Source organism: Propithecus coquereli, unplaced genomic scaffold (genome assembly GCF_000956105.1).
Source record: "Propithecus coquereli isolate 6110/MARCELLA unplaced genomic scaffold, Pcoq_1.0 Scaffold296, whole genome shotgun sequence".
NCBI classification, from domain to species: Eukaryota; Metazoa; Chordata; class Mammalia; order Primates; family Indriidae; genus Propithecus; species Propithecus coquereli.
In genome coordinates this window covers 2,240,030-2,255,423 of record NW_012148574.1, presented here as the reverse complement: position 1 = coordinate 2,255,423, position 15,394 = coordinate 2,240,030, and the positions used below count along the sequence as shown (strand labels likewise).

The 15,394-nt window shown below is 54.4% G+C and overlaps 1 protein-coding gene across 2 annotated transcripts in view; it reads left to right on the top strand.

Annotated features, from left to right (window-relative positions):
• The window catches only part of MBP (myelin basic protein), a 115,707-nt gene that overhangs the window by 43,813 nt on the left and 56,500 nt on the right, over positions 1-15,394 (top strand). For both annotated transcript variants that reach the window (XM_012648881.1, XM_012648882.1), the window contains exon 3: positions 3,977-4,064. In XM_012648881.1, the coding sequence (XP_012504335.1) occupies positions 3,977-4,064 (88 nt within the window). The remainder of the gene's footprint in view (positions 1-3,976; positions 4,065-15,394) is intronic.

The following is a 15,394-nucleotide window of genomic DNA, read 5'->3' as shown; positions in this document are numbered from 1 at the left end:
GGCAGGGACACCGTGGGAGGACCGAGAGATCGGGACCCACCCTCCCATCGCATGTCCGCGTGCTCTCGACAGGAGGCTCTTGTTCCTTCACCTTGAAAATCACATCCCCTTTGACACATCGTCTCGATTTTGTTTGTTTTACTAGTAGACATTTTGCTTATCAGAAATGTTATTCATAAGGATATATTTTATATTCGTGGAATAACAACGGTATCAGGTCTCAAAAGCAAGCTTTTCTTTGGGCAGAAATTAGTCATTAAATTTCCGAGGCGGGTACGTACTTCGGCACACCATCGCGCACCGCTGTAGGGAGGACGGATGTTTCATCGTCAGAGTGTTGATATTGAGAAGATGGAGAAAACGGCAGGATTTGGGGTCCTGTGTGTCACCACTGTTCAGGTCCATCTGTGGCTGCTTCCATGTGGGATAAGCAGAGTGGAATCTGTTGCCGTAGGACGGAGTCTGCCCAAGCCAGGGCGGAGGGAGGATGCAAAGTATCCCTTCCCGATTCTGCCACCGTCCCAACCTTCAAAACCAGCCTGGGGGTGGAGCAGGGAGGTGTCTGCCCCTGCATTGTCACCCTCCGCTCATGTAAAGCAAAGTGATTTGCTTCAAATACCCACCTTTGACCGCATCTGAAATACCGTAATTTCTAAGACTCAGCTTGGTTTTACCCACCACTAAGAAGAAAAACAACTGCCAATTCTAGCTGGGAGATGTGATTTATTGATTGTGGTCAGAGAGGATTTATGAGCAGAAAAATGAAAGTGATGTAGAGAAAACAGAGGTGAGGCCCAGAAGCAGGTGGATGGGCTGCAGGGCAGCGTCTGCCTTGTTTGACACGGTTCGAGCAGTCGGCCCCCTGCAGGCGGTGGGAACTCACTGGTCGGGACAAGAGTAAGTTACCGTCTGTTTACCGCAACCCGGGTACCGTGCGCTACGTGCGTGCGGAGAAACCTTCAGGCCAGACTTACAAGGGGGAAGCCTTGGGCTAAACGTAATTTAATACTTATTACTTTGAAGTTAGTAAAGAATATGATTTGATGTTGGCATAGAAGCTAGATGTAAAGTGAACATACATGACATGAATTCACAGCTGATCAAAGACTCTTTCTGTTGCAAGTTTTACTCTCTTCTAAAATTCTCCCCTAAAATTCAGTAGGTAGACATGAAAAATATATATATTAAGCGATCTTTGGCTCCCCCTGCTGAAACAGAAATGATCTATGTTGAACTGTTTTTAAATAGCATGAAACGGAAAGGTCTTTTCAGTATTCGCAGGGTTCGAAGCGCCGTGCTAGTTTGAGGGATGGAAAGATTCATAAGGCGAAGTCCTCTTCTCGGGAACGTTTACGGCGTAGTGGGGAGATGAATAAACAAACGGGGTGTTCGCGGCAGTTTCTGTGATAGAGATGTGAGGATCTGCAGGGGACACACAGTTGCTGGGTCCCTGGGCGCCCTGGGGCGGCTGAGGTCAGAGTCCCCGAGGCCAGGACCCCGCCTGGCGGGAGGGTGCAGAAGGGGTGAGAGCGAGGGACACCCCGCGGGCGCGGCCCAGGCGCACTAGGTGGCTGCTGCTGTTTGTCGTCCAGGAGAGGCTGCCAGTGTTTATCCCAATTCCCAGAAAAGTCCCTGTTTCACCGTGTCCTCAACAACACCGGAAATCAGGGTTTTTTTCCAATTTTGTCAATATGTTAAAAAAAGTCATTCTTGTTTTGCTTTGTTTTTCTTCAACTACTAGTGAGTTTTAACATTACTTACATATTATTATCTACTATTAATAACTATTTTATGGAACTTTGCAGATCTCAGTCTGGAAAACACCAACTTAGTTTACACATTGGCCGGCTGGCAACGTGAGCTTTGCTGACGTGGGTTGTTAAAGGGCAGAATCACAACAGATTTAAAGATCTTAGTTGGCTCTTATCTGCCATCCTAGAGTCGGGCAACACCGCATTCTGTAAAAGAGGGCGAATGCTCCCAGAGCCCAGCAGCGGAGGCTGGTTTTCGAGACAGAAGGGAGGAGACACAGAACACACTGTGAACAGGTGGACAGGGGGTCGCTTTGGAGGGACTCTCCATGTGAGGGTTAAAGCAGACAGGACTTCCTCGTGCAGCCAGGACGCCTGTTTGGAAATGGCTGTTCTCTCTCTCCTGATTCCTGGGAAGGTCGGGTGGGAATCCCAGCGTTGTCCTGGAGCCTCGGCAGGAGCGACTCCCTCTGGGGGCTCTGTGGGGCCTGGTGCGGGAGCTGCGTCCAGACCAAGCCTCCTGTCGATTTGCTTAACAACCTGGAGGCAACTTCTTCCCTCTTCGATTCTATAAGTCAAATAATCAATGTCTCTTTTTATATATAAGTAACACTGAACACTGACGAATTATGGAAACAATCTTATAAATGTTGGCTGTTGGAGACCTCGACCTCTCCTCCCCTCCTGTCTGGCTGGCAACGGGAGTGGAGACTGCTGGCGACACACACATGCGCACACACACACATGCTCACGCGCACACATACACATGCACATGTAGCAGCACACACACACACGTGTGCACACACACTTGCGCACACGCATGGGGCAGAGGGCTTCCCGAAGGGGCTGCGGGGGCCCTGCTGGCGTGAGCTCAGAGGCTGGACTCTGCTGCGGAAGCAAACAGCCCACAGTATGTAACTGAGTCACTCTAGGTCTGAGTCACTCTAGGTCTGAGTCAGACTTTAGGTTGACATATTAGTCAAGACAGTTTTTGTTGCAACTGGCAAACCCAACTCAAATACCGAAAGCTGGGGTGGTGGGGGAGTTACAGAGACAGAATTTACTGGTGTCCGCTTCAGACACAGCCCGACTCAGGGCACCCAGACGAACTTCAGGATCTGTAGCTCCGTCGTCTCTGCAACCCCAGGTCCCCGCACACCCGGGCCGTGCCTCTCTGTGCGGCAGCCACACCCACTGCTGGTGCGGGGTGTGCAGGGCTGCGTGGGGTGTGACGGGTGTGCAGGTGTGCGGGGTGTGCAGGGGTGCGTGGCCGTGCCGCTGTCCCACCCAGAGCAGCACTCCCCAGAGGTCTGCTGGAGCCAGGGAGGAGGACCCTCAAGAGTGGAGAGGGGGCCGGGCGCGGTGGCTCACGCCTGTAATCCTAGCACTCTGGGAGGCCGAGGCGGGCGGATTGTTTGAGCTCAGGAGTTCGAAACCAGCCTGAGCAAGAGCGAGACCCTGTCTCTACCAAAAATAGAAATAAATTAATCAGACAACTAAAAATATATAGAAAAAATTAGCCAGGCATGGTGGCGCATGCCTGTAGTCCCAGCTACTCGGGAGGCTGAAGCAGTAGGATCGCTTGAGCCCAGGAGTTTGAGGTTGCTGTGAGCTAGGCTGATGCCACGGCACTCTCCCCCGGGCAATACAGTGAGACTCTGTCTCAAAAAAAAAAAAAAAAAAAGAGTGGAGAGGGAAAGGCAGGAGGACCACGCCTGCTGCAAGAGACAACCTGGAGCACGGCTGGGGCACAGGGGAGCTTCCCACCTTTTTTATTTCAGTTTCCATTTCATTTGGCAAACAAACAAGTAGCAATTTCTACTTGCCGGGCATGTTCTAAGCGCTTTATAAATGTTAACTTTAGTAATCCTCATTAGAACCATGTCAAGCAATACTAGTAAGTCTTCCCTTTTACAGTTAAGGAAACTGAGGCACAGAGAGGCTAAGTGACTTGCCTGAGGTCACACAGCTACTCAGCAGCAAGGCAAGCCAGACGTGCACCCTGGTAGGCTGGCTCCAGAGCATGTAGCCCGTACGGCTGTGCGGCCCTCTCTGCAGAGGGAAGGAGTGTGGACGGAGACTATGCACCTCTCATGGCCCCGGGGAATGGCGCCTAGGGAATGAGAGACTGGTCTGCAAAAATGTAGAGGGAAAAAACGCATGATGATTATTTTGTTGATAAAACACTTCATCCTAAGAAAGGATTTTGCTGTGTTTTTCTCTAGGATGCTGAAACTAGCAGAGGAGAATCTGAAAAGAAGAGAAACCTCAGCGAACTTTCCCAAGCAGCCTCGGAAGACAGCGACGTGTTCGGTAGGTGACACACACAGGACCACGTGGCCCCACGTGGTGGCGCTGTGCGGGTGCTCTCCTCTGGGGAAGCGTTTAGTTTTATGATTTCGGGGGTGATCTGTGGGTCTGCTCTCGTCATTAACAACGTAGACTGTGCAGAAATGTGGCGGAGACAGCCCCTTCCTCTGGTTTTTGGTTTTGTTTTTGATTTGCATGGCTTCTTTTACACACAGACTCCTGACATTTCCTAGGTTTTTCCCTCCTATGTGGTACTTCCCTCATCATCTATTTGTCCATTTGTGTGTGGGCATTAGGAAGTGCTCATAAAATAGTGCTCATAAAAAATAACTAACGAGGAAGTGGACCTGCCCCGGTGATGCAGAGGCACTGGGAAACAACTGCTGTCTGCAAAATTCTACTTTTTTTATTGCTTTCCTGAATATAAATTGCCTTTACATACCGCTATGGTTTGAACGCATCCCCCAAATTCCACGTGTTGGAACCTTGATCCCAAATTCATATGTTGGTTGGAGCGGGGGCCTCTGGGAGGTAATTAGGATTAGATGAGCTCATCAGAGCAGGGTCCCCTGGTGGACGGGGGGCTTTCTAGTTGATGAAGAGAGACCTGAGCCGGCACACCTGTCACGACGCGGCAGAAGCCACGCAGGGGCTGGGGCCGTGCCCTCGGACTTCCAGCCCCCAGAACTCTTGCAGTTCTTTACTTCATAAATTTCTTTACTTTAAAAGTTACGCAGTCTCAGGCATTCAGCTGCAGCAACAGAAAACAAACTAAGACATACTGACGTTGACCTTCATTCCTGCTTTCCGTGAGCGGGTGACGGTGGTCCCGTTCGATTTTTGCGCTGGCGAGGTGGGACCCGCTCTGTCACCACACGGAAGCTCAGTGACCTTCCCAAGACCGCACGGCTGCGCAGACGCTCCGTGCAGCCCTGTGCCGTGCGCACTGCTCCTTCTTCCCCCCACGGGGTCCCAAAGTGCAGAGAACGAACAGGTGGCGTCGAACATGCGGATCCTGAGACCCACCGGCATGTCAGAGGGGAGGGGTGGTTTCTGCTAATAGAATAAGCACCCCTGGACCCAGGGCAGCCCAGCGTGGCGGCCGTGGACGTTCAGGGCAAACAGGCCCCCTGGCCACGTTCCCTGGCCGGTGTCTGCTCAGCTGTGGAAAGGTCTTTCTTCATTCCTCGCTTGTTAGGCAGAATGATCCACCTCTGTGGTTTTTGTTCCCGATTAACTGGCTCTTTTTCAAAAGTTCCTTCCTTTCTGTGATTTCATTCTTCTTGAGCAAACGCACATAATCACAAGTACACCAGTGGTAGTGCGGTCAGGAGACCGTCCGCAGGAGTCACCCGCGGGCATCTGCAGCTGAGCTTGACTCGCGTTGAGTCCGGAGCAGGGGCGGTGCGAGGCGCCTGCCGGCTCACCCCGCGCTGCCTTCCTCTGGCGTGAGTGAGGGCGGCCGGGCCGCCCCTGCCTCCCTCCAGCCACGCGCACCGCAGTCCCCAGCAGGGCAGGTGGGGGTCCCCGCCTGCTGGGCGTCGGCTTCTGAGCTCCATGACGTCCCATCCCTAAAGTCCTCCCTGGAAGCCGCAGAAGCTCCGTGTAGAGGTGCAGGGTGCTGAGCAAAAGGAAGCGAAACTCATCCCAGTGGTGAATCTTGACAGTGTGATCTCAGAGCACACGCGTGACAGTTTTTAAATTAGGACATTCTGTTCACATGTCACTCAGATGACGGCAGCGGCTCCCGCCCACTTTACAGAAAGGTCTTTGCTTGGCGGGAAGGCAAATTCTGTCAGTCTGTGAGGAAACCCTGCCTCCCATGTGCTGTGGGCACGCGAGCCGCGAGGGCCAGGCTCACGCTCGGAGCCCACAGCCACGCGGGCAACCGAAGCCGGGCGGACTCCGCCGCACCGTCGCGACGGCGGGGCCGGTCCTTGACAGAGCGGGCTCCGTAGCGCTTTGCGCACTGTCCGTTTCCTGGTGCGGAGCCCACAGAAGCGCTGTTTTGGGTCTAGGCCGGTGACCCAGCAGAGCAGGCCTTCGCGACTCTGTCATTTTGCCCTCGGTGCTGTGGTTCGATCTCAGGACTGTTTTTCCCAGTTACAGGAGGAGGAAGACAACACTTTAAGGCAGAGCGGCCTGGACAACCCCGTGTTGTGTGAGCTCCGGGGAGCCGGCTCGTTCGTGGCAGACCCGTGGCCGAGCCTCTCTGAGCCACATGCACACACACCGCGCACTCTGCCCGCGTTCGCACGGCTCACGGATCCGGGGCTGAGACAAAGGCGGGCAGTTCACTGAGGGAGCCGAGTCCTAGGTGTCCCTGCATTAGAATGACAAAGGACAGGAGCCACCGAGAGGGGGCGCCACTGCTCCTCGGGAACACACTGCTCAGAGGCAGACGGGAAGGACGGGCTCGCCTCGCCTTGCGCCTGCGCTCACTCCCGCGGCAGGTGTCGGAGATAAAAGCGCAGCCCGCCCGCCTGCGTGCACAGCGCGGCCAGGGCTAAGTCCCGTGCGTGTTGCAGACAAGGGCACGCTCCCTGTCAAAGTCATGTAGAAAACATCCTGGTTCATCGCTCAGACAATGGGGACAGAATTACCTGTGGTTAATGCTTGTGCTGACGGACTTGCGCGTGTGTGTTTACTCCTCTTTGTTTCACAAAGCTGGAGTCGGCCTACAGTGAGAGGACACGCGGAAACAGTAAAACATAAATACAATTGTGAAGTCTAGATCAATAAAGTAAGGCCATAAATATGTCAGCCACGTAACAATTGCCACACTGAAACGTCACACTTCACTCTGTACACCCAGCTGCCTACACGGAAGGGAGACCCTCCGGGTTGACATTTCTCGTGTCACGCGGCAGGCAGTGCAGCCCCACCCCCCGTGAGCCACGCAACTCTGGCAATTTGCTCATCTTTTGTATCTTGGTTTCCTCACCTGCCAGACATACTGAGAATTTTTTTTGTTTAAATTTTTATCACAGATGAGTCACATGGTAGCCAACGACACTGAGGTGTTTTTATAGCAAATGTGGTGATTAGTTCCATCTGCACTCTATTGTATTAATAATTAACTTCAATAAAAGCCAATGATGCAACAGAAATCTTTGGCATTGAAATCCAGGATAACAGGACCCCAGGGTACAGACTTCTGAGGGCCTAATATGACCCACGGACAGAATTAAAAATATGTAGGGTCACTTTCCTGAGCCAGGACTCTGACAGGCACCTGACCGCACAGAGTCCCAGGTCCCGGTTTCCAAGAAAGCTGGTGTTCCGTGTGCCACTCGCGAAGGGACCTCGTGCCCCCGTCCCACTGGGGTGAGCCGCGAGCTCCAAAGAGGAAGAAGAGAGCATCTGCCTGGGAGACAGCAGATGTGCTGGTCGGCTCGGCCCCCGGACTTCCTCAGCTGACGGCTCAACCTGACCCCTTCCTGCGTGACCCACGGCAGGCGTTGGCAGCCGCAGCGCCTCACAGCACTAGTGCAAGCCTAGGCCCTTTGACACTGCCAGGAAGGGATTAAAAATGAAAAGAAGAAACTTTTTGGCAGCAACGAAGATTAGTCCCACATCAAACGTGGTCTGGCCGCGACGGAAGGCACGTCAGGGTGTCGCGTGCCTGAGAACGTCTGTAACGAGAGGAGTCAGGCTGGGCTGGACGCCCGGGGACGGGCGCAGTCAGCACCGTCAGCAACGTCGTTGACATTTTCATGTCCAGTAAAAGAAAAGGCAACAAGCGATGCTGGCCTGCGACCCCGAGGTCCTGGTAGATCAGTCTCCGTGAGGACGGACTTTGTCTTAGAGTCTGTGTGATTCCAAATCAGACCATGAGCTTCGATGAAAGAGGAACTTTGGACGGCTTTGCTGCCTCTGCCGCGGACCCAGTAAAGCCCCAGCTCCTGGCTGGTGCTCAGGCCCCTCACCAGCTCACCCGTTTGGTTTTCTGTCCTGCTGCTGCGCTGCCTCCCAGGCAGGGTGTGGGCAGCTGGTTAAATGCCAGCCTCTGCTCCCCCCACCAGGCGGCTGGGGGCTGGGCTCTGCTTTCCCAGCAAGTCTCTCTGCGGGTGGCTGGCGGGACGCAGGCTGGTAAACGGCTCGCTGGCCCCGTGCAGACAGGACAGGCCGACGCAGACACCGAGCTCCCGCCCCTCCTGCGCAGTCCCCTCCCCAGATGCTCCCTCTGCTGCCTCCACTCGGGCCCTCTAGGGTCTCGCCGGACATGTTAGAGGCCTGTTGTTTACGTGGGGACCACAGAGATGGAGGATCCCTCAGGGCCCAGTATCTGCTCAGGTTATCTGTGATGAGTGACGGGCACAGAAATGAACCTGCAAACCCAAAGGACGTCTCCGCGAAAGGCGCTCAGGCTGCCCCAACCCCAACCCCCTGGCTCGGCCACGGGTCAGCTGGGCTTTGCGCTTCTCCACCTCTGAGAGGCCCCGGGAACAGCATGGCTTTGCAGGGAGCCACTGCTGGGGGGTGGTGTCCTGTCCATCCCGCCTCCCGGTGACAGAACTCTGCCTTCCCTTCCCGGCCCCTGCTGGAGGTGCAGAGAGCAGTGTCGGGGGGGACGGGCTCAAGCCCAGTGTCACGTTAGGCAGCCTCCCAGAGGGGGCTCCACTCATTGCAAAGCCCATTCCACAGTGAATTAAGATGATTCTTAAGTAATTTAAGGTTTCATTATCAGCATTTAAACTATGCTATTCTCTTGTATTTTTCCCTTCAATTGTACAGTATTTAGCCATATCACTCTCCAAAGAAGTTTTGTGGATCTTAAATCCCATCTGTCATATTTCAGTAGAAAAATGTTGTCCGAGTGTATAAATGTGCACCTTACAAATTAACTTTTATAATGCGAATAACTAATATGTTGTTGGAAATATATTGACAAAAGAGTTTTGGAGGGTTTTTTTGTTTGTTTCTTTCCACTTGTATTGATGTATAAAAGCTTTGTGATTTATAATTTTTCACCTGTGTTATCAAACTTCCTATACGCACAATAAGCGTTGGTAGCAGATGAGCAAACAGAGTCAGCAGCGGCAGGCGGCTGGCCGGGGGGTGTCAGGCGTCCAGACTCCAGACCGGGGCTTTGGCCCTGACCCCAGGAGCACCCAGCATCTTAGCCAGGTTCTCCTCTGCCCTTGTGGAGGTAGGCGTCCCGGCAGTGAGACTTTGTCCTTCAGGCACACTGATCCTCGGAGCAAGAACCGTAAGAATTGTCGCCCGTGTCCCGCGGACGTTCCCCGAACAGGCCTAGCTCAGGTCTAGCTGTCTTCAGTGGCTTTTCAAAATTGTGTTAATCTGGAAGCGACGTGTGGTTTTATCTGTTTAGCTCTTGAGCGGAGGGAAGCGAGGAGTGAGAGGCCCCGTCTTTGCCTCCACGCAGGGTCCTGGGGTCCTGTTCCCCTTCTCGGGGTCTGGGAGCAGCCGTGACACCCCGGAGCTGCAGCGACTCGTGGGAGGACTGGAGAGAGGGGCGTGAGCCTCACTTCGTCCTTCTCGTTTTAAAATCCCAGCAGCTACTATGAAACCTTAATGATTCCAACCGAGCTTCTAGAACCGCTGGGTTTCTAGAAATGCCTGTGATTGCCAAGTCTCCAGGAGTGTCTAGAAAGACACTTGCAGTAGTCGCTGGTGTTGACACGGCTTCAAAATGAGCTGATTTTCGTGTGATGCCTCACTGTCTATATCAGGGCTTGCTGGCTGCGGTTTCTCTGAAAACAACACAGGAGCGAGCGCCACCTTATTTAAAGACAGAGTGGATGTTTCCCCTGAAAGATAGCGGCCCACCCATAGACGCAGAAAACAATGGCAAGTTGAAGGAAGAAAACCAAGCCCATTTCACAGTCCGTCCGTCCCCGACGGGCAGAGCGGGGGCAGGTGGCGCCAGCCTGGGAGGGAACATCTGTAACATGCCTCCTGGGCCAGTGGGTGGGATTTAAGGATGCAGGTTCCAGAATGTTCACTTCTACGTGGCCCCGCCTTGGTGTTCTGTCGCTCTGTTGAGGCCGTTTCCTCCAGGGTGTGCGGCGTTGGGGGGCCTGGTCCCCACTGGGCAGGACAGGACTGTCGCTCACCCCTTGGGGCCTATCCTGCCCCAGCTCAGCAACTCGCGTCTCAGTTGCTGCTGATGTTCGCTGGGGCACAAGGAACGGAACCGCCGCTTCTGTCCTTACCAGCGACGCGCGGTGGGACACGCAGGGCCTGCCCGGCCGGGTGGCGGGTCCACAGCGTGCGCACCCAGAGAGCTCGCTGCTCCCGAATGTCAGGGCCTCGCGAAGGACGGGCATCATTACTGTTCATAGCTCGCTCACATGTGTGATGCCTAATTATGCACGTTCACGTTTAAATGTGTGCCTATGTGCACGTCACTTACCTTTTTCTCTAGATTTCCTGCTCCGAGGCTCACCTTGCTGAAATATGAAACCGATTATCTGAAGAAAACAGTAGAAGAGTGGGGAGGAAGAAGGGATGAGGGGGTGGCACTGCCTGAGGGGCAGCTAATGGGAATTCGCACTTGAACTTTCTCTGGTCCGTGTCCAGAAACGAGGCGTGTTGTCCACATTTCTTTGCTAAGAGCACCGATCGCTGACTGGACCAAGGACCACCTCTCGCATCGCGGGGTCCAAGCCCGTCAGCCCACCTGGACTGTCTTGGGAGTCCCAGGGGGTCCCCAGGTCCCTGCTGATCCATCTGTCCATTCTCCACGTGAGCCGAGCACGGGATCCCTGCTCAGCGCTCCCACCCTCGCCAGCCTCTCTGACCGCGTCCCACCCGTCCTGCCGTCCCACCCCCCCAGCCTCCTGGTTGCTGCTCCTTCTGCAAATGCTAAAGACAGTTGAGTGAGGCGTCTCCAGAGTGGGCGGACGAGTTCTGGGCGCACTCCCGTTTCCCAGCACTTTCCACAGCGTCTCCACGGGTGGGAGCAGGTCGAGAGAACGCAGCACCCACGGGCACAGTGGCCCGAGGGCCGTGCTTGGCATGAGAGGGCCCTGGGGAGTGGAGAGGAGGGGCTCAGGCTCGGGCCTGGGGTTCCTGGGTCGGCAGAGCACCTCCCGTAGGGGCCACAAATCCGAGGATCAGGCGACGGCCCAGCGGGGCCCATTCTAGGTGGGAACACGGGTGGGAGCGGATGCGGATCAAGGGCCTCCGACCGTGAGCGCCGGGCAGTCACGGCCACCTGAGCTCAGGGCCGGTTCCCCTGTGCACTCACCCCTGACTGGCCCCGGCCTTCAAAAATAAAATGTACTGCTTAGGGTCACTCGGGGTCATCAGCGCCACAATGGGACAGCTGAGAGAGTTCTGGAACAAAGAGGGCATACAAGCCTTACAGTGGCACAAATAGCAGATGTGATGGGCTCCGGCCAGTGCGATGGCCACACAGCCCGGCCTGAGACCCAGGGAGGCTCAGAGTCCTCCTTGCTCACGGGCGTCAGCCCCAGAGTTGGACGCCTTCGTCCTAGCCGTCAGGACCTCTTGGACCGCCACTTGGAAAGCGCCTGTATTTGGTTTCCGCGAGAAAGAGCTACTATTTCAGATTTGCACCTCACACCCTGCACGGCCCATCAGACTTGGGAGCTCCAGTGTGTGGCCTGGGGTGACCTTGGCGCCTGCTGCTCCTACTGGACCAACTGAGGCAGGACGCCCTCAGGAGGCACCGTCTCCAGCAGAACAGCACACACCCACATGCACCCACACATGCTCACACGCACACGCACCCACACATACCTACATGCACTCACACCCACATGTACCCACACGTGCTCACACACGCCCACATGCACCCACACGTGCTCACACGCCCACATGCACCCACACGTGCTCACACACGCCCACATGTACCCACACGCACATGCACCCACACACACCCACACGTACCTACATGCACTCAGACTCACCCACACACACCCACACGTGCTCACACGCACCCACATGTGCCCACACGTGCTCACATGCACTCCTCACCCACATGCACCTACACGCACTCAAACGCACCCACACACACTGTCATGCACCCACGCTCCCCCACACGCACCCGTGTGCACCCAGCTGGGGGCCTGCAGAGGTGGCAGGCGTGGGGGACACTGGGCGGGTCGCTGTGCCAGCTGCGGCAGAGCTCTGGGAGGGCGCAGTGGACCTGGAGCCTGAGGGACAGTCGCAAGAGGGATTCGAACCCCGTCTCAGGGGTCTCGTCTCGCCTGGCAGCGGGCGCGCCGAAGGCCCCTGAGCGCAGCTCTCGGAGGATAGGCCACAGCGTGCAGCGAGGTGGCCACAGCCTGCGGCAGGAGGCTGCGGGGCCCGGGCACAGGGAGACAGCAGCTGGGAGAGAGGCCACCAGCTGGGGGGTGGGGAGGTGGCTGTGGGAGCTGGGGGTCCAGGGCCAGTGCGGCCGGCCTACGCTGGCCTTGCCACGCAGAGCCACCCTGCCAGGACCCAGCCTGGCAAAGCTCACGGGCTGCTGTCTACCCATCAGTCTCAGCAGCCACTGGACGTCGGCCCTGGGCCAGTGCAGCGTCCGCAGCTGCCGTGGAGCGGGCTCCTCCCTGCCGTTTCTCACGCAGGTGGTCGCGGGTGGGGACTTGAATGCTAAAGTCTGCTCCGAGCATTGGGTGGTGTGGGCACGTCGTTGGGCATCTGGAGGTCAGCCCAGTGTGCCGGCCACACGGTGGGGGAGGCGGTCAGCGGGAAGAGCTCACGTCCCCCGGGAGAGGGGCCCTTGCACGGCTCCAGGAGGAGGTGGGGAGCCGGAATCAAAGATGCAGAAACAGGGACACCGTGACGTGGGAGGGGGCGCAGGCCTCGGGCGGGGGTCTGGGCCGAGCAGGCTGGGTAGAGTTGCTGGGACGGAAACTGATGGGGCCTTGACAGCCGGCGGGGCTGAGCGTGGCATCCCTGCCTCGGGCATCGGCATGTGAGTGGCGCACAGCAAAACAGTGTTTAAACCGACAGAGACGGTCAGCGCCCCTTCCCACTCGCTGCAGGTCCGTGAGGAGGCTTTTGCATCACACACGACACCAGGCGGTAACTCGGTCCATCGGAGCGTGTGGGCTATGCACGGAGATTGAAAGCTTTATCCCAGTAAAGCCATTTCTAGTGATCACATTTTATACTCTGCATTGGACGTTTGTGGAGATCCAGGCTGAAGGGGCCTGGCCACCCCTCCAGCCCTGCTGCGCCTGTCCCCACAGGAGCACTGCAGAGACCCCACCTGGGACAGAACCGCCTGAGAAACAGAACCGCCGAATTACATCTGTAGAGACCACAGTAACCAGGACCCCTTGGAAGTGACCCCAGGCTGATAGGAATCTGTGCAAAATTGTCCCTGTGACACAAATAGAAAATGTTACAGTGAGATTTAAAGAGGGCAATTTTATTTTAATTTTGAAAAGCTGCTGCATAAATTTATCTTCATGACATTGAAATGTCGACTTTCTTTAATACTTACGGTAATGTATTCCAGACTCAGGCAACAAAAGGCAAAAATGGATTCTTACAAGTGCCTGTTGTGATTAACTTAGAATTCTCATAAACAAACCTTAAAAAGTATTTAGCTCCACTGGCTGAGCAGACAGGAAATGTTTCGATGTCTTCGTTCTGACATCAGCCCAACACGATGTAAATGTTGTCTGATTATTTGATCATGATGGATTGTCTCAAATGTTTTCTGAAAGAGGGAAAAAAACTTAAAATACCAGTATGCATTCTTCACTAAAACAGTGCGTGTCTAGAAGTGGGGACGGCAGCAGATAAATCCAAGCGCATCTACCTGGGCAGGTTATAAACGAGATCTTGGGATGTCTCCCTCATTCCCATTTATCTAATTCTGACGTCACCTGCTGTTCATCTGGAAAGCCGTGCGTTATTGCATGAGTGTTTCTTAAGTATTTTACCTACTATTTCTTCACTTGAAGAGTGTGAGTTTTTCTTCTCCTTAAAAACCAGCAGCTAACACTGGCTGGCACCGGGCTGGCCCCGCGCGGGCTCTTCCTCGACGCCGGAGCGCGGTTTCTGAAAAGCTGCCATTGTGCGAAGCACATCGCGCTGCTCTAGACATTTGACACCATTGTTCCTGGGCAGCCAGGGACAGTAAGTGCCACAGATCTGCAACTGTCCCCAAGAAAAGACCTAAAAATAACTCTCCCGTTTGTTGAAACACGGCATCGTAAATGTATCTGTTATTTTTTACATTGTGAGCCGTGGGCCATGCCTATTCCTGCAAAACAGAGTCATTATAAATGGCTACAGTTTCTGACTAGTTTTCTCAGGCCACCAATGATAAAAGTTTCTCTGAATATTCACAAAATAATGTAACTGTTTTCAGAAATGTGAAAGTTAAACTTGACTTTACATTTTGCCTGAGAGCAAGGATACCAATCAAGCCGAGTGCAACTGGGGACTCGCGCCCCCTCTCCCTTCGATGAGGGCAGGTGCCAAAGCACGGTGCCCAGTGCCAAGGGTCCCATCCTTTTGGGGATGAGGGACGCCATTTTTACAGCACGTGCCTTTGGCTGAGAGGATGAGACAGCACGCCACCTTCTGCGCACCTCCCCGGTTTAACGTGGAACAGTTGCAGGTAAATGCTGGACGTGCGCCTATTCAGCAAGGAAGTCTCCAGAAGGGCTGTAGTGAGTGGAGTCATTTCCACTTTTTTAGGAACTCGCGGCTTTTCTTCGTGGCTACACTGGACAGCTGCAGGTTTGACTTGTTTCTCACGATGCCGCGATTACTAGAAATTTCACTGCTTGGTACTGGTTGCAAATAGATAATGCGGGCAATAATCTCATCTGGGTTCCGGCAAGTCTTTCGTGGATGATTCTTCCCAAATAATCTTGTATTTGGTTATTTAGCAAACAAACTTTTTAGAATCAGAAGGGAAGATCAAAAGAAAGACAGCATGAGAAGCTTCTAAAATTCAGTTCTTAAAGAAATATGAGCCACCCTTGCTTGTCAAGGCAGATGCAATCATTTATGTAACTGATTTTATAATTTTATGTGATTTTGCATAAAGGATTAAAGTCATCAATGATCTGAGCAGTTTGCCAACTCCAAGAACAGTAAAATTAAAATGCAGGAGCCGTTCATAGGAAGGTAGCACGAGCCTCCCTAACTGAGAAGTCCTGGGTGCTGCAAGGTCACTGGTAGGAGACAGGGAAGGTGCCGCACCTTCCCCTCTGTGCTTCCTTCCTGTCCCCTTTTCCCTCTGGTTTCCAGCTTCCCTGACAGGGGTCACTGACCCTGTTCTCCCTTCCACGACTTTATTCACGGCTTCCTCTCCCCGCCCACCAGCCCAGCCCAGATCCTGCAGTGGGCACAGAGGTGGCCCCCTGGTC